The 25962-nt window shown below is 44.6% G+C and overlaps 1 protein-coding gene across 4 annotated transcripts in view; it reads right to left on the bottom strand.

Moving 5' to 3' along the window:
* SCAPER (S-phase cyclin A associated protein in the ER) overlaps positions 1–25962 on the bottom strand; it is a 394094-nt gene that overhangs the window by 216689 nt on the left and 151443 nt on the right. For all 4 annotated transcript variants that reach the window (XM_040343114.1, XM_040343118.1, XM_040343116.1 and 1 more), the window contains exons 18-19: positions 13494–13646; positions 16–123 (exon numbers count right to left, since the gene is read on the bottom strand). In XM_040343114.1, the coding sequence (XP_040199048.1) occupies positions 16–123; positions 13494–13646 (261 nt within the window). The remainder of the gene's footprint in view (positions 1–15; positions 124–13493; positions 13647–25962) is intronic.

Here is a 25962-nt window from a genome sequence, read left to right as displayed (position 1 = left end):
TTGTTCTGAACTCACCACTTCTTCATCTGACAGTTCCCGGCCCTGGATGCTGCTGTTCTCGCGTACTGTTAGCTGGTGTTTCTTTCCTTTGATATGGCTGAACAGGTAAACCTCAGAGGAAATCTGCCGCAAAAGGAGATTCAACCTTTTAGTTTTTTTATTAAAGATACATAATCGCGCTGCCCTTTAGCAGACATATGGCTGTGAAATTTATTGTTAATGGCACCACCACACATCCGCAAATGCTGGCGTTTTCACACATGCCACGGTACCATGCAGTTTATTGCAGCACGTTTTTGGAAAAGAGTCAGGGACTTATTTTCTATTTTTCTCACACATAGGGCAGGCCACTGCAATAAATGCCTATGCTTGATTGCACCTATAGGTTTCAACCAAGCCTAATGGCGCGTACACACAATCGAAATTTCCGATGGGATAAAATCTGATGTAATTTTCCGTCTGAATTTTGTTCAAGCTGTCTTGCATACACACGGTCAGACCAAATTCAGACCGTCCCAAACGCCGTGACGTAAGAGACTACGACGAGCCGTGATAAATTACCATATTTATCGTATTTACCGTATTTATCGGCCTATTGCGCGCGTCCGTCTGCGGCTTTCGTGGTGTCCTCCCTGCTTCTCCCGTGCTGGTCTCTGAGCCGATCCCTGCTTCCTGCGCTGTGTTTGAAAGCCGCCGTCGACATATACCGAGCGCAGTACACTCGGGCACGCTTGGCCACGCTCGGCTCCTCTCGGCTTCTCTCGCATAACCGCAAGGGGAGCCAAGCATGGCCGAGTGTACCCGAGTGTACTGCGCTCGGTATATGTCGGCCGGGTTCAAACACAGCGTGGGAAGCGAGTATCGGCGTATATCACGCACCCACGATTTTGCCCTGATTTTAAGGGCAAAAAAGTGCGCAGTATACGCCGATAAATACGGTAAGTTCAATGCTTCCGAGCGTTGTTTTTTCTTCGTCGGAGTTCCACACAGACGATAGGAATTTTCGATAGGAATGTTTTTCATCGGAAAAAAGTAAAACATGTTCTATTTCTAAAGTCTGATGGGGCCCACACACGGTTGAAATATCAGACTTTTTTTATCGGAAATTCCGATCGTGTGTACAGGGCATTAGTGTCTGTACCTGTTCTATAGTTCCCTTCAGAATTACTGACATAACAACATGAACACAGTCTCCTGACATCGGAGTTCTATGCAGATGTCATATAAAATACTGTACCCCACTATCCCCGACTCCAAGCTGTTCTGATGTTTGTACAAAAAAACTGATACTTCTTATGGGTTATACGAGTTCAGTCCCAAACCATATCCAGGTAACTCTTTATCTACTAACATGCTAAATAAACAAAAAATAGGTAATCATTTTTTTTACAATGCTTAGATACAACCTCTTGGCTCCCCCATACTATTAAAAAGGCTGCTTGGTAGGCCTAATAAATGCAACCTTTAACAAGCTCCGCAAAATAACAAAGAACACAAAAACAAGAGGCATTCGTTTGTATATGGGCCAAAGTATGGAAGATCATCACCCGCATCAAGGACTTGTTTCTGATCTCTGTTCTAGTCTTACACAGTACAGCGCAAAAAATAAATAAAAAAGCTTCCATATAATTTATTTCTAGTAACTATTTGGGTAACAGAAAACATTTTTGTGATGTGCTGTGCTATTTTGTGCTGAAAATGTATTAGGTAAAGGTAGGGAGCAGAGAAGCTGGGAAATTGCATGCAGCACAAAATCATAGTTCTCTGTTTTTTTTGTACTAGTCTAAAACATTTTATTACTGCAGAAAGTCAAAAATGTATATTTTAATGCAGCATTATGAATGTATTAAACAAGAAATATAAAGCTGGAAGATGTGTAACTTTGCAGCTCTAGGGAGCAAAGAAATTGTAAGCAGGAGATGATGGGATCATGACTTGCACATTCAACCTGTGCATAAACAAGGGAAACAGGGAGCACAAGGATACAGAGCTTCATAAAGCATGTGAAAGGGAGCAAAGCTGAAAGGTAAGCAGAAAAAAAAATGTATATACATTAATACCTCAGATTGCGAGTAATGCGGTTAACAAGCGTTTTGCAATACGAGCAATTACTTTTAAAAAACTTGACTCGGTTTGTGAGTGTTGTGTCGCAAAACGAGCAAGATTCAAGCCTCTGCGGTGTGCAGTACCGCATTTGGCCAGAGGTGCCAGAGGTGCGGAGGCGCCGGTGAAACTCAGTTCACGAGTGTTTCCAAAGCTATGAGGCCTCGTACACACGACTGAACATGTCTGCTGAAACTGGTCCGCGGACATGTCCGACCGTGTGTAGGGCCTACTGGACCGGATTCCTGGCCGAGCGGACAGGTTTCCAGCGGACAAAAGTTTCTTAGCATGCTAAGAAACTTTTCCGCTGAAACCATGTCCGTCGGACATGTCCGATGGTCAGTATGACTCATCGGACATGTCCGCTGGTTATGACGTATTAGGTTTAGGTGTACTAGCCATCAGACATGTCCGACGGACATGTTTCCAGTGGACAAGTTTCTTAGCATGCTAAGAAACTTTTGTCCGCTGGAAAACTGTCCGCTAGGCCGTACACAAGGTCGGACATGTCCGTGGAAACTGATCCGCAGACCAGTTTCAGCAGACATGTTCGACCGTGTGTACGCCGCCTGAGGGTTTCCAAGCACCCCCCCACCTCTGGCCAAATACAGTACTGCATACAATAGAAGTCAATGTGGAACAAATTATCTTCATTTCCATTGACTTCTATGGGAAACCTCGCTTTGATGTGCTAGTGCTTTGGATTACAAGCATTCTTCTGGAACAGAATATGCTCATGATCCAAGGTTCCACAATACAGTGGATGTAAAAAGTCTACTCACCCCTGTTAAAAAGTCAGGTTTCTATGATGTAAAAAAATATGAGACAAAGATAAATCATTTCAGAATTTTTGCCACCTTAATGTGACCTATAAACTGTACAACTCAATTGAAAAACTGAAATCTTTTAGTGGGGGGAGAGTAAAAATAAAAAAACTAAATGATGTGGTTGCATAAGTGTGCACACCCTCTTATAACTGGGGACGTAGCTGTGTTCAAAATTAAGCAATCATATTCAAACTGATGTTAAATAGGAGTCAGTGCACACCTGCAATCATTTAAATTGTCTCTGATTAACCCCAAATAAAGTTCAGCTGTTCTAGTAGGTCTTTCCTGACATTTTCTTAGTCACATCCTACAGCAAATGCCGTGGTCCACAGGCAGTTTCCAGAGGGATCTCATAATTAAAAGGTATTCGTCAGGACAAAAGAATTGTACAAATTGTACAAAAGAATTTCCAAGGCATTAGACATATCATGGAACACAGTCATCATCAAGTGGATAAAATATGGCATTACCAAGAACTGGACATCCCTACAAAACTGATGAAAAGACGAGAAGAAAACTGGTCAGGAAGGCTGTCAAGAGGCCTACAGCAACAATAAAGGAGCTGCAGGAATATCTGGCAAGTACTGGCTGTGTGGTATATGTGACAACAATCTCCCGTATTCTTCATATGTCTGTACTATGGGGTAGAGTGGCAAGATGGAAGCCTTTTCTTACGAAGAAAAACATCCAAGCCCAGCTACATTTTTTTCAAAAACACATCTGAAGTCCCCCAAAAGCATATGGGAAAATGTGTTATGGTCTGATGAAACAAAGGTTGAGCTTTTTGGCCATAATTCCAAAAGATATGTGTGGTTCAAAAATAACACTGCACATCGCCAAAAGAATACATGCCTACTGTCAAGCATGGCGGTGGCAGCATCATGCTTTGGGGCTGTTCTTCAGCTGGATCAGGGGCCTTAGTCAAGGTAGAGGGAATTATGAACAGTTCCAAATACCAGTCAATATTGGTACAAAACCTTCAGGCTTCTTCTAGAAAGCTGAACATGAAGAGAAACGTCATCTCTCAGTATGACAATGACCCAAAGCATACATCCAAATCAACAAAGGAATGGCTTTACCAGAAGATTAAAGTTTTGGAATGGCCCAGCCAAAAGGCCAGACCTGAATCCCATTGAAAACATGTGGGATGATCTGAAGAGGGCTGTGCAAAGAAGAGTGGGCAAATATTGCCAAGCCAAGATGTTCCATGCTGATAGACTCATACCCAAAAAGACTGAGTGCTGTAATAAAAATCAAGTGGTACTTCAAAAATGTACAAGTTTAACACTTATGCAACCATATTATTATTTTTTTAACCCCCCTCCCCTAAAACATTTCAGTTTTTTTTCAATTGATTTGTACAGTTTATAAGTCACATTAAAGGTGGAAAAAGTTCTGAAATTATTTATCTTTGTCTCATTTTTTTACATCACAGAAACCTGACATTTTAATATGGGTGTGTAAACTTTTTATATCCACTGTAATGTTAATGACTGTTATAATTTGGACTATAGGCCCTATTCTCACATGGTGATTTGGAATTGCGGTAAAACACACAACATTTGGGTGTCATAATTCTTAATGGCAACGCAAACGTGGTATGATCTTGCTGCGATTGACGCATTACAGAAATGCAAGGAAATTGTGGCAAAACGTGCCTTTAAACATCGTGCCAAGCTTGTCAGGAGTTGCTTTTGAAAACTTATGGGATGTACGACATAATTTTGGCCTAGGTAAGAGAACAAGAAGAAACTGGAGAAATGTAAAAAAATAAATAAATATGAAAACTTTGTTATTCATTACGTGTTCATGCGCTACTTCCTTTTTTATCTGTTCAATGTTGCCCCTGCATGGGCAAACCGCGGCTTGTTACAATTTTTGAAAATCCAATAAAATATTGAAACCAAGTTAATATAATAAAGCTTCCTATTAATTTACTAATGTTAGCAACATAGGCATTAAAAAAACGTTCATGTTGATTAAGAGAGTTTAATTCTGGGTGTGGCACACTGCATCAACAAGGGCCAAAAATGTCTGAATTTAGGAGTAATAGCAGAAGACTGCAACTTCTCAGGATTAAGCGCATCAGTCAGCAACTGGAGTGATTCATTATCCAACAGAGTTTCCACAGCAAAAGGGTCGGAAGCAGTTAACGCCACAGACAGAACAAGCACGGCGTCTGCATTGGAAGGCACAATATTGTGTTTATGGCCTCTGCACTGGGATCAGATATACACTGGGAAATCTGCATCATATGGTCTTGAATGTCTGTAGTAAAAATCTCCACAGAGAGGAGCAGGTCCAGAAAAAACCTGATGGAGCAAGGAGTACTCCAAGGAGGGGATACACTCTAACACCAATGGGCAACGTGACTCCCAGTTATGGCTCAAGGCAGAAGGACTAGGACTCTAGTACACATAGGACCTGGGCCAGTGGCAGTTAGCAGACAATGCTCAAGACCCATGGGTTGACTGGCCAGAGATGACCAAGCATCACTGCAGGTTGCATCACTGTTACACTTGGCTCTTGTAGCAGGAGCAGGAGAGATGCTTTCTCAATGCTGTCTGGCAGAAAAGAGAGTACAGAGTGCACACATGCAACACTCCATCCAGTGTAATAATGTCAGCAATCAGTCCAACAGCATTACCCCTTCAAAGGCAAGCCCAGCAACTAATCAAAATGAGGGAGCTTGCAGTGCCAAGTCCGAATGGCCTACTCACACAAGTATGTCTTCAGACACAGAGGCAATGCCAACAGCTCTGGGCAAACAGACCTCCTGCAGTTACGGGGAGATGATTTTTGATTGAAGAGAAAAAAAGGTGCTATAAAAAAGGTTAAAGAGGAACTGCAGTCTGCTCACATAATCTGTAATAAAAACATCTTTGCCATCATGAAGCTACCCTCCAACCACTTTGCATATTATTGTATATATACCGTAATTCTGTACTTGCCAAATATGCTGCAAAAATCTCCCTCCACTAAGTCTGGCTGCAGCCATTTTAACTGTGGGCAGCTGAAGCTGCTGCCTGTTCACTTCCAGGATTTACACAGACACACACCTCCAGCTCTGCAGCTTTCATTGGCCCTCTTATGACTCATCTCCCCTCCCTTCCTGGAAAACTCTCACAGGAGTGAGAGAGAGAGAGCTGTGCATGATGTCATAAGCCTAGGCCAATGACCAGACAAGAAACAGGAAGTGGGCTGTATAAGATATTTACTGGCAGCAGATTTAATAGATGGAAAATTGAAGAAATTACTGAAGGTCCGCTTTAAGTCTTAATCAACAGAGCTAGTAAAGGATGTCCATCCTCCTAAGACATCAACAACAAAAAATGATGCCTGGTTGTAGTAGGAGGCATTATCCCAGGGCTGATCTGTTTGCCAGAGATCTGTTTGAGCAAGAAAAAAAAGGGATTTTAACTTACCTTTAAATCCCATATCTTGGAGTGCAGTACAGTGCAGTACAGGACAAAAAGACACAGACTTTTTTAGCTGGCTCCTAGATTCCAAGCAAATTTGTCAAACCCTGGCCTAAAGAATATAGTAATATAGTAATTTCAGCATTTTCAGATAGTTTTAAAGGAGATGGATCTTTCAGAAGAGGTTGTCAAGGTAGGAATATGAGTAGGCGTGCAAGCACCCTTGTAAATACTCTAGGGGCCAAGGTAAGGGGGGATGGCAGTGTAACAAATTGAAAAGGTTTGTTTCCCACTGAGATGGGTAAATGGGAATGTGCAGGTAGGCATCTTGAATGTCTACTAATGCAAGATATTTCACTTGTATCAGAAAGTCAATCACTGACTTTGCTGATTTCATGTGAAACTTTGGAATATGTAGGTACTTGTTTTTCAGGGATTTTAAGAATAGGACAAATACCCCCACTGGATTTTGGTATCGGGAACAGGTTTGAATAGATTACATAGAAAATGTCCTCTAAAGTGACCAGACACTTCCTGGGATGACAGATGGTTCAGGGCAGTCTGTAAATCTAACTGTCCTTTGGCAAATTGTGTATGGTTTGAGAGAATGCAGATGGGGTAGAGTTTGAAAACACTATAAAGTACCCATTTGAAACCACGGATTGGAACCCAGGAAGCTCAATGGGGTGCTTTTCATTTAGAGAAGGTAGAACCCCCTGAGGAGTGGGGCTTGGAGAATTTCATTGTAGAAAAAATGTCGCTCGGTGCAGTCTGCAAATCTGACTGTCCTTTGGCAGACTTTGGCCTCTTTCACACTGGGCGGATCAGTAATGATCCGCCCCGTGCAACTCCGCTTGCTCAGCGGGGATCGCTCCGTTGATCCCTGCTGAGCCGGCGGATGACAGGGCGGTCCTCGCACACTGTGCAGGGACCGCCCTGTCTTTTCTCCGCTCCCCCCTATGGGGGGATCGGATGAACACGGACCGTATGTCCGTGTTCACCCGATCCGATCCACCAGACGGAAGGAAAAGTAGGTTTTTCCTCCATCACACTTTGGCGAATCGGAGCGGGTCGGATGTCAGCGGGCATGTCACCGCTGACATCCGCGGCTCCATAGAGGAGCATGGAGCGCCCGTACAGGTCCGCAAAAAAACCTGACAGACGGACCTGTACGGGCGCTCAGTGTGAAAGAGCCCTTTGTCAAGTTTGAGAGAAGATAACGCTGAGAGGGTAGAGTTTGAAACTCTATTAAGTACCCATTTGAAACTACCGTTTGGAACCTGGGAAGAGCAGTAGGGTGCTTTTTATTTAGAGGAGGGCCTTTCGTTGTACAAAAAATGCCTTTGCTCCTGTGACCTCCTTAATAAACTTGTCAAAGCATCGCCAAAAAGACACCTTCTTCAAAGAGCTTGTCTTTTACAGACAGCTTCTGCTGTCTAGGCTTTCAGTCATGAGATTCTTGCATATGGACAACAATGAAAATCATTCTAGAAATGTGTGACTTTCATGACTTGTTCCAGGGCATGAACACAAAAAAGTAGAGAAGGCAAAATCTGTAGGTGTCCTGCCAGAACTTGGTCCTGGAATACAGGATCTGGTTTATTAATTGCCCCAGGCCACCTAGCTGCAGTTTGACAAACAGAGATTGCAGCAATAGAAGGTTGCATAGCTGGGTTTGCAAGAGCAAAAAGAGCCTTTAAGAGCATTTTACATTTTCTGTCTGTAGAACCCTTAAGTAAGGGAACCTTTTCTGTAGGCACAGTAAGATGTTTATTTAAAACTGAGACGATAGGGTCTGCTTTTTAGTGAATTATTTTTCAACATGACATAGCTCAGTAATGATTTTCAGAGGTGTAAACATTTTTAAATGAAAACTATAATGGTCATTAATTTCCTATTCTATTTGTTCATGAATGGGCAATGTCTTTTTAGTCTTAGTAGGTCTCTTAGAAAACAAGGGGGAACAGCAAGACAGAGGACACTCAAGTGCCAAGGCTTTTGCGCACAGCAGAATTGAGCGTGTCTATATTGACAAGCATTTTGTGTGAAGCCAGGGTATCAGGTGTACAGGATCAGGGCTCTGTGTCCTTCTCAATTTCGATTGCCTATAGAGCAAGTAGATTCACTTTCCAACTCAGAATAAGTGGGGATGGAGAAATAGCTGGAACTTTTGAGCTCTGGGCAGGGATGACTGCAATAAGGCTGTTAACTGTCCGAGGAAGTCTGACACTGCAGTTGCAAAGAAATATGCCTTGGGCCTGTTTCACACAGGCTTCAGCTTGTATAGGAGCAGTGTGAACCGCAAGCTTTTACAAAGCATTTGCAAAACTTTTGCTTTGTTTAAACTTTAAAGTACCAGTCAGCTCCAGTTTGTAAATGCTGAACACAGATCCAAATGGGAGAGCTGATTGCCACATTAAACAAGCTCCTAGTTTTCTTAAGGTGACAATCAGCTCTGCTTCTAAAATCTCTGTATGTAATTTCAAAACAGGAGATAAACTGGGCTTTAAAGGCTTAGAGAAAGCTGCTCAAAGCTTGCAGAAAACTTTGCAAAAGTTTAAAAAAAACTTGCTGTTCACACTACTCTTATACAAGCTGAAAACTGTGTGAAAGAGGACTTGGACAGATTGGCCGCTTTTTGTATGCCTGAGATAGAACTAGAATCAGATGCACAGTGTTAAAATTGGGTCATGCTCTTGTGCAAGGGAAGTGGTTTGAGTGTTTCACAAAACTTCAGCAGAGCAAAGGATTACCTGAACTTTTGCCATGGTACCCTTGTGCCTGGTTTTCACCACTGCTATCAGTGAGGGTATTACCCTGTGGTGTACCCATGGAGTAGGAATGGAAATGGGATATGCATGTCCGAAGTAGGTATTGGATGTCACCTACCTCTCAGACATGTAAACAATGGATAGAATATGTTCATTCTTTATTATTAAGGGAACATCTCACTTACCGTCACTGGGATGCCACCCGCAAATATGAGCTGGTTTGGCAGGGCTGATAAGATATGCCTGGCTCTTTTCTTTTTAAGATTTTTAGTGTTGTCAGTTTGCCAGGGTTGTAACGGTCGGGGGCCTGAATCTGTGTGTAGTTAGAGGAGCAAGCGTGTCCAGTGATGATGAGAGTGAACTGTTGTAGACAGAGGTAGTCAAGTCAGGACAGGACAGGGGAGAGCTTATGTCATATAGGTGGTCAGTAGCAGAATAGAGAAGCAAAATTTGGCGAAGGTGGCGAAGGTTCCTACAAGTAATCGTTTGCTGCTTGGAGGCATGGGTGGTTGGAGGCAAGGATTCAGTGAAACTGATGAGGCTGTGATCAGAGAGAGGAAAGGGGGATGTTGGTGAGGTTGCCAGGAGTGCAGAGATGGGCGGATACAAGGTCGAGGGTATTACCATTGGAGTTAGTAGAAGTGTGTTTCCATTGGGTTAGGTCAAAAGATGAGGTTAAGTTGAGCTATAGCTGGGCTGTTAACATTAACAAGGATGTTGTCACCAAGAATGGTAGTGGGTATTTCAGAGGAGAGAAAGTAGGGTAGCCAAGCACCAAAGTCATCAAAAAAGCACGATACTGGTCCAGGAGGCCGATAGATTGCTTCAATCCTCAGGAAAATGGGAGAAAACAGACGAATACAGTGCATCTCGAAAGAAGAGAGGGATAGAGACGGAAGGATAGGAAGGACTTGGAAGGTGCTTTGTGGGGATAGAAGGAAACCAACTCCACCTCCTTTCTGTCCATTGGGTCTGGGACAGTGAGTCCAGTGGAGGCCACCGTGGGAGAGAGCTGCAGGAGAAGCCGAGTCAAAATCTTGAAGCCAGGTTCCAGTTATGGTGAGAATGTTAAAGCCATGACATTTGCTTCAAACTCCAAACTGTCAAACCATCATATGGCTGGTGTCATAACTGATCACATATACAGCACCATGACAGTCATAAATCAAACAGAAGCAGCTTCCTTGACTATAATAGAAGGGTTTAATTAAAGGATAGAAGAGTTGCATTCTGCTTTAAGCCCCCGGACACACCAGTGCAACTTGTATGCGATTTGACAGTTTTAAATTGCATGGCAAGTTGCACCCTATTGAAAGCAGTCAAATCGGTGTGACTGCAACTCCGATTCTGAAAGTAGTTCCTGCACTACTTTTTGCAAGTTCAGGTGCAACTTTCATAGACATCTGCGCATGAAGTCGCACAGATGTCTTCCAAGTAACACCTGAAGTAGCACTGAAAAGCTACTTTGAAATCGTGCTACTTCAAGTGAACATTGGTGTGATCAAGTGAAGTAGTACGATTTCAACGTCGCAATCGTTGTTACCGGAGTGTGAACAGCGGGCCAGCCCGAAGTGATATTGCAGGACTTAATTTTCTGACTAAAGTTCCACTTTAATGTGGAATGTATGTTCCTTGCTAAAGAACATTATTTTTTTATCAAATTGATATGGGTTAAGTTCCACTTGAAGTTCTCCTAGATTCCCAAAGCTCACCACACATGTTACAATCTGTTTGCACAATCTCCAAACCTCATAGCAGGGGCAGTCAAGCTTGCACTGGACAAAAGCCTTGTACACACGATCGGTCCATCCAATGAGAACGGTCTGAAGGACCGTTGTCATCGGTTAACCGATGAGGCTGACTGATGGTCCGTCGCGCCTACACACCATCAGTTAAAAAAACGATCGTGTCAGAACGCGGTGACGTAAAACACAACGACGTGCTGAAAAAAACGAAGTTCAATGCTTCCAAGCATGCGTCGACTTGATTCTGAGCATGCGTGGATTTTTAACCGATGGTTGTGCCTAACGATCGGTTAGGAATCCATCGGTTAAATTTAAAGCAAGTTGGCTTTTTTGGTTAAATAACCTATGGGGCCCACACACGATCGGTTTTGACCGTTGTCCTCTGGTTAACCTATCGTGTGTACGAGGCCTAAGGGTCCTGTAGGTGGTAGATAAGAATTTTCAGTGTTTTCGCAACAGGGTGCAGGTAAGAAGAGTAGCAAGGGCAGCATGAAGCATGCACTGGCAGCCAGAGAGAGGAGAACATCCACATGTACATCAGCATCTGAAGTGGTCGGGGAGCATGGATCTGCATGACTTTCATTTTGTATGTTTTAATCCCATGGTACTAACTGGATCCTGTGTCCTCCAATGGACAATACAGAAAAGAAGCAATGCAACACAGCCAGTGTGAAGTGACGTAAAACAGAAAGCTGTGCCCTATTATGTAACAAGCAAGTTTGGCAGCCACGTGTATTTATTTATTTCTTAAAATGCTTATAAAACAACAGCGCAGTCTTACACACGTGCCTCGATGCGCTGGCGGGATAAAAACAGAACAGAAAAGGGGCAAAAACTACATCGACCAAACAAGTGACAATAAAACAATAACAATCAGCGAACAAGAAAATATAAAACATACAAAGTTAAATATATAAAATTTAGAGCTATTAGAATACATAATATTTAAGTCACCCCGAAAGCCTGGATATATAGACATGTTTTTAACAATCTCCTAAACTTTAGGAGATCATTTTCCAGTCTTATGTGAAGGGGCAAGGAGTTCCAGAACTGAGCTCCTTGAACTTCCAGGGTCCTCCCACCACATTTGTTTTTAGCAAATTTGGGGATGTTCAACAAAGCCAAATTCTCAGACCGCAGCGATCTAGTAGGCACATGTCTGATGAATTTTTCTCTGAGATAGCCCGGTCCAAAACCATGGATGGCCTTATGCACAAGACACCCCGTCTTGAACTGAGCCTGTTGTGTCACGGGCAGCCAGTGTAAGGCTTGGAGGGATGAAGTGATGTGATCGTATCGGCCCACGCACATGAGTAGCCTGGCAGCCGCATTCTGCACCCGCTGAAGCTTGTGCACGATGTTCTTAGACACCCATATACAGGGCATTGCAATAATCAAGTCGACTACCAACCATTGCATTGACCATAGAGATTTTGTCAGAGTCCTCGATAAAGCGAAACGTAGATCTCAGGAGTCTCAAGTGGAAGTGGCATACACTTACCACCTGATTCACCTGGCTACGCAATGCCAACTTAGAATGAAGGATAACCCCCAGGTCCCTGACCTTAGAGACTGGTACCGGACTCGGTTTAAAGGAGTCTGGCCAGTCGGGCATCTTACTAGGGCAATCATGGTTACTGAAGATCATAGTTTCAGTTTTGGAGCCATTAAGCTTAAGGTAATTGGCTCCCATCCAGGTTCTAATCTCCTCCAAACAAGAGGCAAGATCAACTTGCCTCTCGTTGGTCCTGGGAAGGCGGAAGTATATCTGGGTGTCGTCTGCGTAGACGTGGAAGAGGAGGTTATGGCGGTATATGATGTACAACAATGGTCTCATGTAGATATTAAACAGGATGGGCGATAATGCCGAACCCTGAGGGACCCCACAGGAGAGAGAACTATCAGCAGAGTAATACGGTCCCAATCTTACCCGCTGAACTCTCTCCTGCAGAAAAGAGGCCATCCATGCCAAAGCAGTACCATCAGTGCCAGCCACAGTCCCTAGTCTTCCCAACAGTCTGGTATGATCAATGGTGTCGAAGGCTGCAGACAGATCCAGAAGTACTAAGGCCGAGGTGTCATTCCTATCCAAAGACCAGAGGAGATCATCCCGGACTTTAACCAAGGCCGTTTCAGGGCCTCTACCAGGTCGGAATCCTGACTGGAGGTCATCAAAGATGTTGTTAGATTCCAAGTGAGGCTGATACTGCCATAACGCTGCTCTTTCCATGATCTTAGCAAGGAACGGTAAGGTGGAAATGGGTCGATTGTTACTGAGCACAGAGCGTGGCAAGTTAGAATTCTTCAGTGTACATATATAATTACAAATTATACTTAAATAACACAAGTTAACATTATTTACAAGGGGTCTGCAAAAAGTTTTTGCACTTTTTCTTATTTTGCATTGTAAAAAAGGAGTAAAAAGAATCATTGTAAAAAAAGAGTAAAAAGAATCCTCGCACAGCAAGCTAACTTTTAAATACACTATATATCTTAAAAAAATATCTGAAAAAAAATTGGTAGAAGCCAAGGTAGAAAAACAGGTGTTCAAGCAAGTGCCAGAAAAAGGTCCAGTATTATAAAAAGATGACACAAGATTTAGTATGGAATAATCTGGTTGTCACTCACCATTACACTACAGAGAGTGCACTGCTTTTTTCGCTCATATGGGGTGAGTTTAGGAGCATAGTCTGTGTTTGCATGTCTGCCGCTGCTCAGCTCCGCTGCCTTCTCTTTCCGCTGTTCAATCTGTTCCAGGTGTCTTCGTACACTCTCATCATGCTGTACAGAAACACGATAATAAAAACTGTGACCCACCAAGCTTATCTTACATTGGACTATTACAATGATATTTTACACTATAGGAAGCAGCAAGAATACAACAAACTATTGCATACAAGTGAAAGAAATACACACTTAATTGGTCTAGGGACCACCGTAACCCTAGACGCGAATACCAAAGACGATCAACGCACCATAAAAAACAATGGGCCTTCAGGAGGTTTATGTCATACGGTGCTAGTATGAACTGCATGTTTTTTTTTTTAAAAGGTTTTTATTATTAGCCATATACACAGTTACAGGAAAAAGCATTGCATACAAATGACAAGTACTTATTTAGGACAGTCAGAAGGAGAAAATAGGGAGAAAAAAAGATTAAAGGGAGAAGGCTTCCCCCATTGTACATTTCCATGTCCTTAAGGCCCCGTACTCACGACCAAACATGTCTGCTGAAACTGGTCCGCAGACCAGTTTCAGCAGACATGTTTGGCCGTGTGTTGGCCCGAGCGGACCATTTTGGGACGGATCGGACAGGTTTCCAGCGGACAACTGTTTCCCGGACTTGTTTTAAAACAGTCCGCTGGAAACCTGTCCGCCCGGACATGTACGGTCGTCTGTACAGACCTACCGTACATGTCCTGCCGCCCGCATCCCTCGCATGCGTCGAATGACTTCGACGCATGCGTGGAAGCATTTTTAAGGCGGCCCGCCCACGTCGCCGCGTCATTGTCGCGGCGACACCGCGTCATCGACGCGGCGACACCGCGGACACGCCCCGCGTAATGTTTACGCGCGGGCTTCTGTTCGATGGTGTGTATAGCCATCGAACAGAAGTCCCCGGGCAGTCCCCGGCCAGACATGTCCGATGGAAACGGTCTGCAGACCGTTTTCATCGGACATGTCCTTCCGTGAGTACAAGGCCTAACAGTGATAGGGAATAGTCCTAACATGGATTCTTCTAAAGTGCATATAGCCTTTTATTTTGTAAACAGAGAACTAATTATTCAAACTTCGGGCTCCTTATCAAAAGAACAGTGTAGCTAGATTATAGCATATATCGTAAGTTCAGAGCACCATGCCCATCAGAAATTAAAATAATAAAAACCACAAAACTAGGGCATATAAACAAACATAGAGAAAAAAAAGAAACCCTCTCTCCCAAGTGTCGTGTGTCGTTGTCTCCCCATCTCCCCAGATCCTCCCGCACCAGAGCTGCACAGTACGTCTCATACATTATACACAGAGGACATGAAACATATTCCCTTACACCTCTCCAGAGTTAGTGTCCCTGGAGTCTACCCAACTACCCCACACTTTATGAAATTTTTTCTTGCTTCCCCTCGCTTCATAGGTCATTTTGTACATTGTAATATTAGCATTGATTAACCCCTTCCAAGCAGATAGAGTGAGGGAATCCCTCTTTATCCAGTTCAAGACAATGAGCTTCCTGGCATAGTAGAAGAGCAGTCTCAGGAAAATTCGCATATTGTTACTCATAATATCATCCTCTATAATACCTAGAAGACACAAGAGTGGGCTGCATATGTTCGGGAGATCAAAAGTGTCGGCAATAAATTGCGTAACCTGCGACCAAAATGGTCGAATCCTATTACAGTCCCACACCATATGCATAAAGGTGCCCTCTGCCACCAAGCACTTATGACAAACAGGGTTCTCTCTTCTGCCCATTCTATATAATCTGTGTGGTGTGTAATACATTTGATGCAGGTATCGCAGCTGTATCAGTTTGTCCCTTGCCGAGATCACAGTAGGGAGATATGACACTAGGACTTCCTCCCACTGGGGTTCCGTCAGTTCTGGTATTATCATAGTCCACTTAAGTCTCGTCTTTTCCTCTCTCGGTCGTATCTTACTCATGAGCATAGTATAGTAGGTAGAGACTAACTTGGTATGTTCAGGATTCAACAATAATGATTCTAACTTAGTGTTTTCTAACACCACTACCCCCGTACCAAACTGTGCCTGAGTGGCATGTCTCAATCTCGTGTACTGAAATCTCCAAGTTTCGGGTACCCCCAATCCCTTTTTCAAGTGCGTAAACGTTTTCAACTCCCCTCTGTCAAACAGTTGGTGTAAGTAAGTCAGGCCAAATTTGGCCCACCTATGTCCATCTTTCAGCAGAAAGATGTCGGTTAATCTGGGGTTAAACCACAGTGGAGCATTAGGGGACAAGTGCAGGGGGGTGTCCAAAGTGTGTCTCCTACATATCTCAAGCACCGCTTTGGCTGATCTAAGGATCACCATTCCATCTGCTGTCGGGACCTCCCCTCTATGAAAAAAGTTCAGCATTGTCTCATATGAGGTTGCTACAGCCGCCTCCACCGCTACAGCGGCATTGTTCAGCTGGGGGAACATACGCCAGTGGGCATGAACCAGCTGCGACGCCAGGTAGTATAGACGGAGGTCAGGAATCGCCAGACCTCCTCTCCCCACCGGCAACTGCAGCACAGCCAGCGCCACCCGAACTGCCCCACCACCCCACAAAAAGGAGGTCAGCAGGGAGTCGATGTATCTAAAGGTCTTCCTGGGGATGCCTAAGGGGGCATTAGAAAGAATGTACAGGAATTTTGGGAGGAAGATCATTTTAAACAGGTTGGCTCTCCCCAGCATTGTAAGCGGGAGGTCCTTCCATTTTTTCACCCTGTCCTCGAAGTCTTGTATGACTGGCCATAAGTTTGTCTTCGAAAATTTCTCTATAGGCAATTCTACGGTTATTCCTAAGTACTTAAAGCGGTCTGTCACCTGCAGGGGGAACTGAGCTGGGAGAGCTAAATCTGGCTGTGGATCCAGAGGAAAGAGCGCCGACTTGGACCAATTGATCCGGAATCCAGAGAAATCACCGAACTCCCGGATCAAGGAAAACGCGGTTGCCAGGGATTCCCCGGGATCACCCAAGTATAGGAGCATATCATCCGCGTATAGTGACACACGTTCCTCCAGATCCCCCACCAGCAGCCCGGCAATGTCAGCCCGATCCCTGAGCCTAGACGCCAGGGGTTCTTTGGCTAGTGCGAATAAAAGTGGTGACAGGGGGCAACCCTGCCTAGTTCCCCGCCTGATCGGAAACGAGTCCGAAACAAGGCCATTGACCCTGACACTAGCCCTCGGCTCCGCATAGAGCAACCTGACCCAGTTCACAAACCTCGGTCCCAGGCCCAGTTTTAGAAGCAGGGGAAAAAGGTAGGTCCACTCCACGGAGTCTAATGCCTTTTTGGTGTCCAGTGATGCCACCACCCTCCGACCACAGTTAGCATGGGACACTTGCAAATTGACATACAACCTCCTCAGATTCATCTGAGTGCACCTCCCCGGTATAAAGCCGGTTTGGTCTGAGTGGATTAATTTCAGTATTACCGACTGCAATCTACCCGCCAAGATCTTTGCCAACACCTTAACGTCGGTGTTGATCAGAGAAATCGACTCGCACTCCAGTGGGTCCTTACCCGGTTTCGGAATCACCACAATCAGTGCCTCACGCATCGACTCTGGTAATATGCCCTCCCTTTCTGCGTCACTAAACACCGTTTGGAGGCGTGGGATTAAGCTCTCCTTATGCAACTGATACCATTCGGCCGGGAGGCCATCCAAGCCTGGCGACTTTCCCGGTTTAAAAGAAGCAATGGCACCAGCTACCTCTTCTGATGTTATGGGTTGGTCAAGAGCAGCACTTTCACCCTGCGTCAAAGATGGGAGAGTCATATCGTCTAGATAGGAAGAGACGTCCTGAACTGTAGAGCTAGATTGGGACTGGTATAGTGTATTATAAAAGTCTCGGAACGTGGACAGGATATCTTGAGAGTCGCTCACTAATTCCCCAGTCGGGCGCTTAATCTGCAATATCAATGTAGGGGCATATAAGGGTTTTGCCAAAAATGCCAGTAGACGGCCGCTTTTGTCCCCAAACTCAAAGATGGACCTAGCCTGTTTCAGTTGCAGTTTCATAGTCTGATCCGTTAGTAGTAGTTTATATTGTCTTGTTAAGTCCTGCCATGAGCTATAGGTATCCGGGGATGGGGTCTGAATATACTGTCGTTCAGCAGTTACAGTAGCCTGTTCAGCCTGTTTCACATCTAAATTTAAGGCCCTTGCAAAGTCCCTAGTTTCCTTGGCAAACACCCCCCTCAAAGTTGCTTTAAAAGCGTCCCATTGAATTGGAACCGAGGTGCCGGAGCTATTCTCCCTCCAATACAGATCAATAGCCGTCTTACATTTGATCTTCACATATTCCTCCTCCAACCACTGCGTTTTCATACGCCACAATCGTCTCCCAGCAGGCACACCTAAAGTCAGCGTGACCTCCATAGGAGAGTGATCTGAGAGAGCTCTGGGGAGGTATCTAACTCCTGAAACCAGGGGTAATGCATCCACAGAGGTCAGCACCATATCAATTCTGGATAGTGTCCTATGCGTCCCCGAGTGACATGAGTATTCTCTGACCCCAGGGTTGCGACATCGCCACACATCAGTGAGGGCGTAGCTGTCCAACCAGGCGGAAAGAGTATGGCGTGGACCAGTCACACTCCCATGTCTATCGAGTGACCCATCTGACACCACATTAAAATCTCCTAACAGTAGTAGTGGACCCTGGGCCACCTGTATTGCAGCTGTAAGGATTTCTTCAAGTACCTGGAAGGAAAAAGGGGGAGGGACATATACACACACCAGCGTCATACAGATCCCGAACATTTGACAGACAAGAACAGCATACCTCCCCTTTGGGTCGCTCTTAACCTGTAAAATATGTGCAGCCGCCGTCTTAGTGACTAGAATGGCCACTCCTCTAGAGTAAGTAGAATACTCAGCATGTATTACCCTCATCACATTAGCTTTTTTCAACGCCAATACCTTAGAACCTTGGAGATGTGTCTCCTGCAGCATGATAATATGGGGTTTATACCTCTTTATGAAGTCAAAGACAAGGGAACGCTTAATCCTTGAATTCATACCCCGGACATTCCAGGACAACACATTTATCTTACCCGTCATCCTGTAAAGTAACGAATCGCAGGTGCATACCCAGGGCCTCTCCGGACCCCTCCGGTGCGGTCGACCATAGCAACCTGTGGAGATTTAACAAAAGAGAGACAACGACACACGACCCAAGTTCACAGAGAGAAATAGAACCCCTCCCCCCACCCTGCACACAGCCCCAACCTGCCGAGTGCCTGTATCCCATAACTTCAGCAAACAAATTGTCAGGGGATTATATCAGTCTCACCCCCCAACCACCTACTCCCTCCAGGTAGTCTATGTTGACATAGCCGTTGACACGGACTCAGTAAGTCAAAGTTCCAGAGAAAAAAAACCCCAGCAAAAAAATGGAAAAAAGGGGGGAGGAAAAAATACCCCCAAACCACACAAAAACCAATATAGAAAGAGTGCTGGTGAATCCGGGCAGGGCTCAGTTCAGGGAAACCGAGGCGTCAGAGCCAATCGCAGTGGGATTGACCACACCCGTCCCAGCAGCAAACAGAGCGCAGGCAGAAACAAACGGCCCAGATTAAGTGTCCAACCATCTTGAAGCCTCTGTAGGGGAATTGAAGAAGAACACTTTGCCCTCGTCGACCACTCTGAGCTTCGCAGGGTACATCATACTGTAGGCCATATGCATATCTCTCAGTCTCTTTTTAACATGCAGGAAACTGGCTCTCTGTTTCTGCGTAGCTGCAGAGAAATCAGGATAAATAGAGATCCTGTTCCCATTGAATTGGAGATCCCCTACAGTGCGAGCTGCCCTCAGAATATTTTCACGATCTCTAAAGTGTAGGATACGTGCAATCATAGGACGCGGATGGGCACCCGGTGGAGGGGGTTTAGACGGAATGCGGTGTGCCCTCTCTATAGCAAACAGACGGGAAAAAGTAGTGTCAGCCAAAGTATCTTTTAGCCAGAGCTCAAGGAAGTCCTCAGGCTGTTTGCCCTCTGCCTTCTCAGGGAAGCCTACCAAACGTATATTATTCCTCCTCTGGCGGTCTTCCATGTCCCATAGCTTATCTGTATGAGCTCCCACCTCACAGTGGACGTTCTGCAATTTATTCTCCAAAGGGCGCACCACATCCTCCAGGTCACTAATCCTCTGCTCAGCTTCCCCAGCTCTCTCCCTGATGGTCTGCACGTCATGTTTAAGGAACGACAGTTCAGTCCTGATGCCATCTATGTGGTCAGTGAGGGTGGTCTGGCACGTGTATATGGCCTCCATAATCTGCTTCAGGGAGGGCTCCCCTCCTCCTGCTTCAGAAGCCTCATCACCCCCCTCCTGTGGTTGTGATCTGGCCTGCTTTGTGCCCCGCTTCGGCCCCTTAGTTCTGGGAGGTAGCTGGCTCACCTGGGTGTCGGACAGTGAGGGCCATTCGTCCTCCGGAGGCCGTTCCGCGCTGGGGCCCTGTCCCTCTGCCTCATGGCGGCCGCCATCTTGGGACTTCCAGGCAAAGTGGACCGGGCGCTGTTCCGGAGTTGCCATCGGTGCACGGCCGTATTTGACCATCCCTACATGGGCAGCACAGGATCCGGAGTCGGGGGATGTCTCTGCCTGCGGTGTTCGGCTGCTCTATCGCCCAGGATTAAGTCAGGATTCGTCTGCCCTGCACGGAGCTCCGGACCAGCGCTGCTCACATGTCGGCCGTTGGCTCCGCCCCCCCCATGAACTGCATGTTAGTACATTATGGCAGATGTACTTGTCAATCCAGCCCTCCTGCCCTGCGCTGTCACAGTTCCAGCTGCCCTGTCTTCCTTCTGGGTTCACTCTCTCTGGCCATTTGAATGGTCGCACAGTGATGACGTCATTCCAATGCTTGTGCGCGAGAGTCATCTCATCAAGGCACAGAGTGAGTGCCATAAATGTGGTTTGAGCTGCACATGTTCGGCTCTGCTTACATTGCTGCTAGAAGAGGCATTTATGACAGAATAACCACTAGGTCTAGACTAAACTTTGATACCGCTTTAAGCTAATCATCTTTATGGTTAATGAGTTCAACTTCCCAGGTCACTTCTTCTGACCTTTTCCATGGAAAGTGATTAAGTATCATCGCCTCTACCCATTGAGCGTAAACTGACCTAGGTAACATTAAAGCAAAACCAGTGACCATCCCTACTAACAGAAATTATTGGATCTATAAAGCTGTAAACATACTGTACATCTACTTCAACTGTGTATTCACCTGTTTGCCTGGAGTTCTACTTTATACTAGCACAGTCATTTTTCTTGTAAGTGAAATGGTTTATGGTTCCCTTCTACTGTTCAAACACTTACTGAATTTTTTTCCTTTAGGCCCCTTTCACACTGGGGCGGGAGGTGCGGTGGCGGAATTGCGGCAGTATTCGGCCGCTTGCGGTGCGGTTTTAACCCCCGCTAACGGCTGAAAAAGAGTTAATACCGCCCGCAATGCCGGTTTTCCACTGCTTTCAATGGGAAGGGACTTTTTGGGAAATGCATCTGTAGATGTTTGGCACATATGAGACACTATTTTGTTAACATTTTAAGGATGTGGGAATGTGATCGCTTGGTTTTCAGATGCTTAATATCAATTTGTATTTTGATTCATTAAAGATTTGATACTTTAATATTCCTGAAGAAGAATGTTCTATATTTGAAACGCGTCGGGGTATCCGCTTATACTTGTCATCAATTGGTCTGGTGACGTGTACTCGATGACGGACAGTATCATTGTTACATCTCTATTTTGATATTCATTCATATTTTTATCCTGTACATCATGATATTTTCAATTTGTATTTATACTTTGTAATAAATTATACTTAAAGTGGAGTTCCACCCATAAATATAACATTACATCAGTAGTTTTAAAAAAATGTCATTAGTCCTTTACGAATTTTTTTTTTTTTTTAGATGCCTTCAAAGTGTTGTTGCTAGGCAGAATAGTTAATCTTCCCACTTCCTGCACCTAGGTGCTTAATGCTTCCTAACCTACACCGCACAGACTCCTCGGAATGTAGTGGGTGTAACTTTACAGGAGTCTGTGCACTCCCCAGTCTCAAAGAATCATGTGACTTGGACAGCACAGGTGCTGAAACCTGATCTGAAAGTGCTTGTGCAGCACTGAGCATGTGCAAGGCTGAAATCCAGGAAGTCATACAGTCTGGCTTCATGATGCCCACACTTAAGATGGCCCCAGTCAATTTATATTTTATAAAGTGTCTAAATGCTGTAACAACCTAACAAAACGGACCTTAGTTTACAGACTAACTTTACTAGAATACATTAAGCTTGTGTATTACAGGGGTATTTATATTTAAAAAGTGAAATTGTGGCCGGAACTCCGCTTTAATTTTTGTTGAAAATCCCGCCTTCAGGAGGTTTTTTTCTATTTTTCATTATACATTGGGATGATGCTCCCTTACATGAGTTGATCTTTCCGTGTGAAGGGGGTCTTACCTTCCATTCTGATTGTCATTTGTCTAATTCAGATGTAAAATGGCACAGAAACTCACTAGTGTGATCTTGGGATCCCCTATTGGCCAGAAGCATTATTCATAAGACCTTGGCTACCGGCAAATGAAGGACATTAGTCTTCAGCATCAGGCCTAGAGATCCACTACCAATGTTGCAGTGACTTTGAAAAAGGTTCCCGCACTACTTTTTTCCGATTTGCATAAACTGCTGTTAAACAAAGCCGCAAGCCAAAAAGAAATCGGAGGTACAAATCGCACTGATCTGCAGCTTTGAAATTTCACTGATTTAGCGCAATTCCAAAGCCGCACAGGTGTGAACCAGGGCTTAAAGTCTGACCATGCTAATTATTTATGTAAAAAAAAAAAAAATTGTTAAAATAAGCAAAAGGGTTCAAGAGATTATCAGAATATTAAAGTGAAACGAGAAGAAGCATTTTCCAACAAAAGGCTGATATCCTGCCCAGTGATCTCCTAGAATAAAATGATCAACTGTCAACTGGTTGACTTTTTTTGTATGAAGTGGCGACTTACATGCAGTGAGGAGCTGCATATAAAAGCTATATTATTGTGAATTATCTCAGTTTACACATATTTCTTTGGGGCAAGGAGTCCCAACAATCCAGGCAACATCACCCCATTACATTACTCAAAAGGTGCTAATTGTTCAGTAGATTTGTGTTAACATCCAATTCTGGGCCTAGAAATTGCCCCTCACCCCAGTTTCCTTCTTTCTCCATTGGAACATCCCTGGCCCTTTAAAAAAAAAAAAAAAGATCAATATACTTACCTTTTTTTCCAGGTGTCTTTGGTCCTGTCACCGCCAATTTCAATATAAGACGTCATCTAATGAGTGATAGCATGACCCCCCCAAAGGAATATTATTTCATTTACATGTAGGGAAGAGTACTTTACTAGCGGTAGGTATGTTTTGAGGTGAGGTAGGTTACTTTACCAGCCAGTCTGTCCTCAGATGAGTAGCAGGGGTCAGATAATAAGCACATTGGCCCAGATTCACAAAGACTTACGACGGCGTATCTCCAGATACGCTGTCGCAACTCCGAATGGCCGCCGTCGTATCTATGCGCCTGATTCATAGAATCAGTTACGCATAGATTTGGCCAAGATACGAGCGGCGTAAGTCTCCTACGCCATCGTATCTTGGGTTGCAATAATTACGCTGGCCGCTAGGTGGCGCTTCCTTGATTTCCGCGTTGAATATGTAAATGAGCAAGATACGCCGATTCACGAACGTACGTACGCCCGCCGCAATTAGTTACGCCGTTTACGTAAGACATACGCCGGCGTAAAGATAAAGCTGGTCTCTAGGTGGCACAGCCCATGCAAAGTATGGACGTCGGAACAAGCGTATCTTTTTACGTCGTTTGCGCAAGTCGTACGCGAACACGGCTATGCGTAAGTTCCGTTCACGTCACAGGCATTGAGACGACGTATCTTTGGGCGTAAATACGACGTGATACTAAGCATGTGCGCGCATGCGCCGTTCGTTTGGCCATGCATCTACATGGGGTCAAGCCTCATTTAAATACAACACGCCCCCTACCAGCCTACTTTGAATTACGCACGCTTACACCGGCCCATTTATGCTACGCCGCCGTAACTTAGAACGCAAGTGCTTTGTGAATACAGCACTTGCCTCTCTAAGTTGCAGCGGCGTAGCGTAAATACGATACGCTACGCCGGCGCAACGTAGAACGGCCGTACGTGAATCTAGGCCATTGTTTATATGTCTTCTTATTCGTTTATTTGGATCATGTGTGGACTGACTGGTTCAAATGTGCGAACAGCTGTCATACAATCGCTACTCAATCAATCAAGCGGTCTAGCAACAAAAAGTTTCTAGCCTTCGATGTTTACTGCATTTTGTATGGGACAAACCAGCTTATTGCCTGGCTGTCATACAGCAGGCCCTATAATGACCACGCTGGCATTAGAATGCACAATTAAATTGGGTAGGACTAGGCGTGGCCAGGCATTTGAATCAGCAGTGACCATTCTGACTATCATGCCCCTTTTGCAGAGGGACAAAGAGAAAACTGTAAGTGCATATGCATGTATAATTCTATACTGCTGTACAAAGTAAAAATGTACTTAAATTGGCAAAGTATATTTCAGGGTGTACTTATAACATTTTCATCGTCCCTTTGATGCAGTGAGAGGTGTGCAGACCTGGTGGCCAACTACAAGAAACATCTTAACCAGGGCTCAAGTCCTGCGGGAACGCGTGGGCACGTAGTTCCTGCACTTTTTTCACAGCAGGAACTCAGTTCCATTTGCAGGACTAGAGCAGCCGAGCCAATCCTTCACTAAGCGGCGATGCCCAGCTCGAGTCACTGTCAGGGGCAGGCGAACCTTGGTAATCCTTTATGTTACTGGCTGCTTCCTGTATATGGATTCATCGGGTAGTGTGCAGGTATTCCGTCACTTCCTCGATGTCGCAATATCTCTAATGTCTTTAAGTATGTTCTTTCTAAATCCCGCGATAACTCGCGGCAGACCTCCGCAATGTCTCCTGGGAACAATGACAAAAGCTCCCAGGAGACATTGTGGCATCGAGGAAGTGATGGAATACCCACACACTCCCTGATGAATCCATATACAGGAAGCGGCCAGTAACATAAAGGATTACTAAGGTACAGTGGATGGAAAAAAAAACATGCGGTTTAGTAATTATGCATATGAGCATATCATTTATTTATTTTTTTGGTGGGGGAGTGGATCTTGGGTGGGAGTTCCCACACTTTTTTCCCCAGGACTTGACCCCTGTTAACTCTGCCAACAAAAGTTTTACCACCAAGTACTAAGTCATGTTTTGCGAAGGGATCAAATACTTATTTCAGTCATTACAATGCAAATCAATTTATAACTTTTCTTAAATGCGTTTTTATGGATTTTCTGTTGTTATTCTATCTCTCACTGTTAAAATAAACCTAACATTAAAATTATAGACTGATCATTTCTTTGTCAGTGGGCAAATGTACAAAATCAGCAGGGGATCAAATACTTTTTTACCCTCACTGTATGTGTTTTTTTTTTTAAAGCCCATACTTAAGACTAAATTGGGTAGTGAAAAATGAAAATACACTTGAATGTGTCAGAATTACAAACTCCAGAGAAAGTGTTAAATACACTGCTATACCTTAATGCCGCGTACAGACGGTCGTTTTTTGTGATGAAAAAAAACTACGTTTTAAATCATGAAATAAAACAACGTTTTTGAAACTTCATTTTCAAAAACAAAGTTGCCTACACACCCTCGTTTTTTCACAATGCTCTAGCAAAGCGAGGTTACGTTCACCACTTTTTTCCATTAAAGCTCGCTTCATAATTAGCTTCTGGGCATGCGCGGGTTTAAAAACGTCGTTTTAAACGTCATTTTTTGCTACACACGGTCAATTTCTGTGAAACAAAAAACGACGTTTTGAAAAACGACACAAAAAATTCAAGCATGTTCGAATTTTTTTTTTTTTTTTTTTTGAAGACATAAAACGACGTTTTGCCCACACACGATCATTTTAAATGAAGTTTTTTTTTTTTGGTGGAGCTGCGGTGGCTCAACGCGATTGGCACTGCGCTGACAAGCCATTCACCTCTGCAGCTAGGGGTTCGGATCCCGGTCTCGGCTACATGTGAATTGAGTTTGGTGGTCTCAGCCCGGCTCCCGGTGGGTGTGCTATGCGAGGTAAGCCTGCGCTTAGTACGCCCACCCCCCCTCCCACAAAAACCACCACACTTACACGCACTCGAAATTGGGTTAACATGCACGCACTTTGACCACGCGGTCTCTAAAAAGAGAGGCGAAGGACTAACGGGGCTGGTTGAGCGGGCTAATCCTCTCACTCCCTTATAGGGAGTCCCTCTACCCCGT

Source organism: Rana temporaria, chromosome 3 (assembly GCF_905171775.1).
Source record: "Rana temporaria chromosome 3, aRanTem1.1, whole genome shotgun sequence".
NCBI lineage: Eukaryota > Metazoa > Chordata > Amphibia > Anura > Ranidae > Rana > Rana temporaria.
Note: the sequence above shows the minus strand (reverse complement) of the source record. Positions and strands in the feature narration are given on the sequence as shown.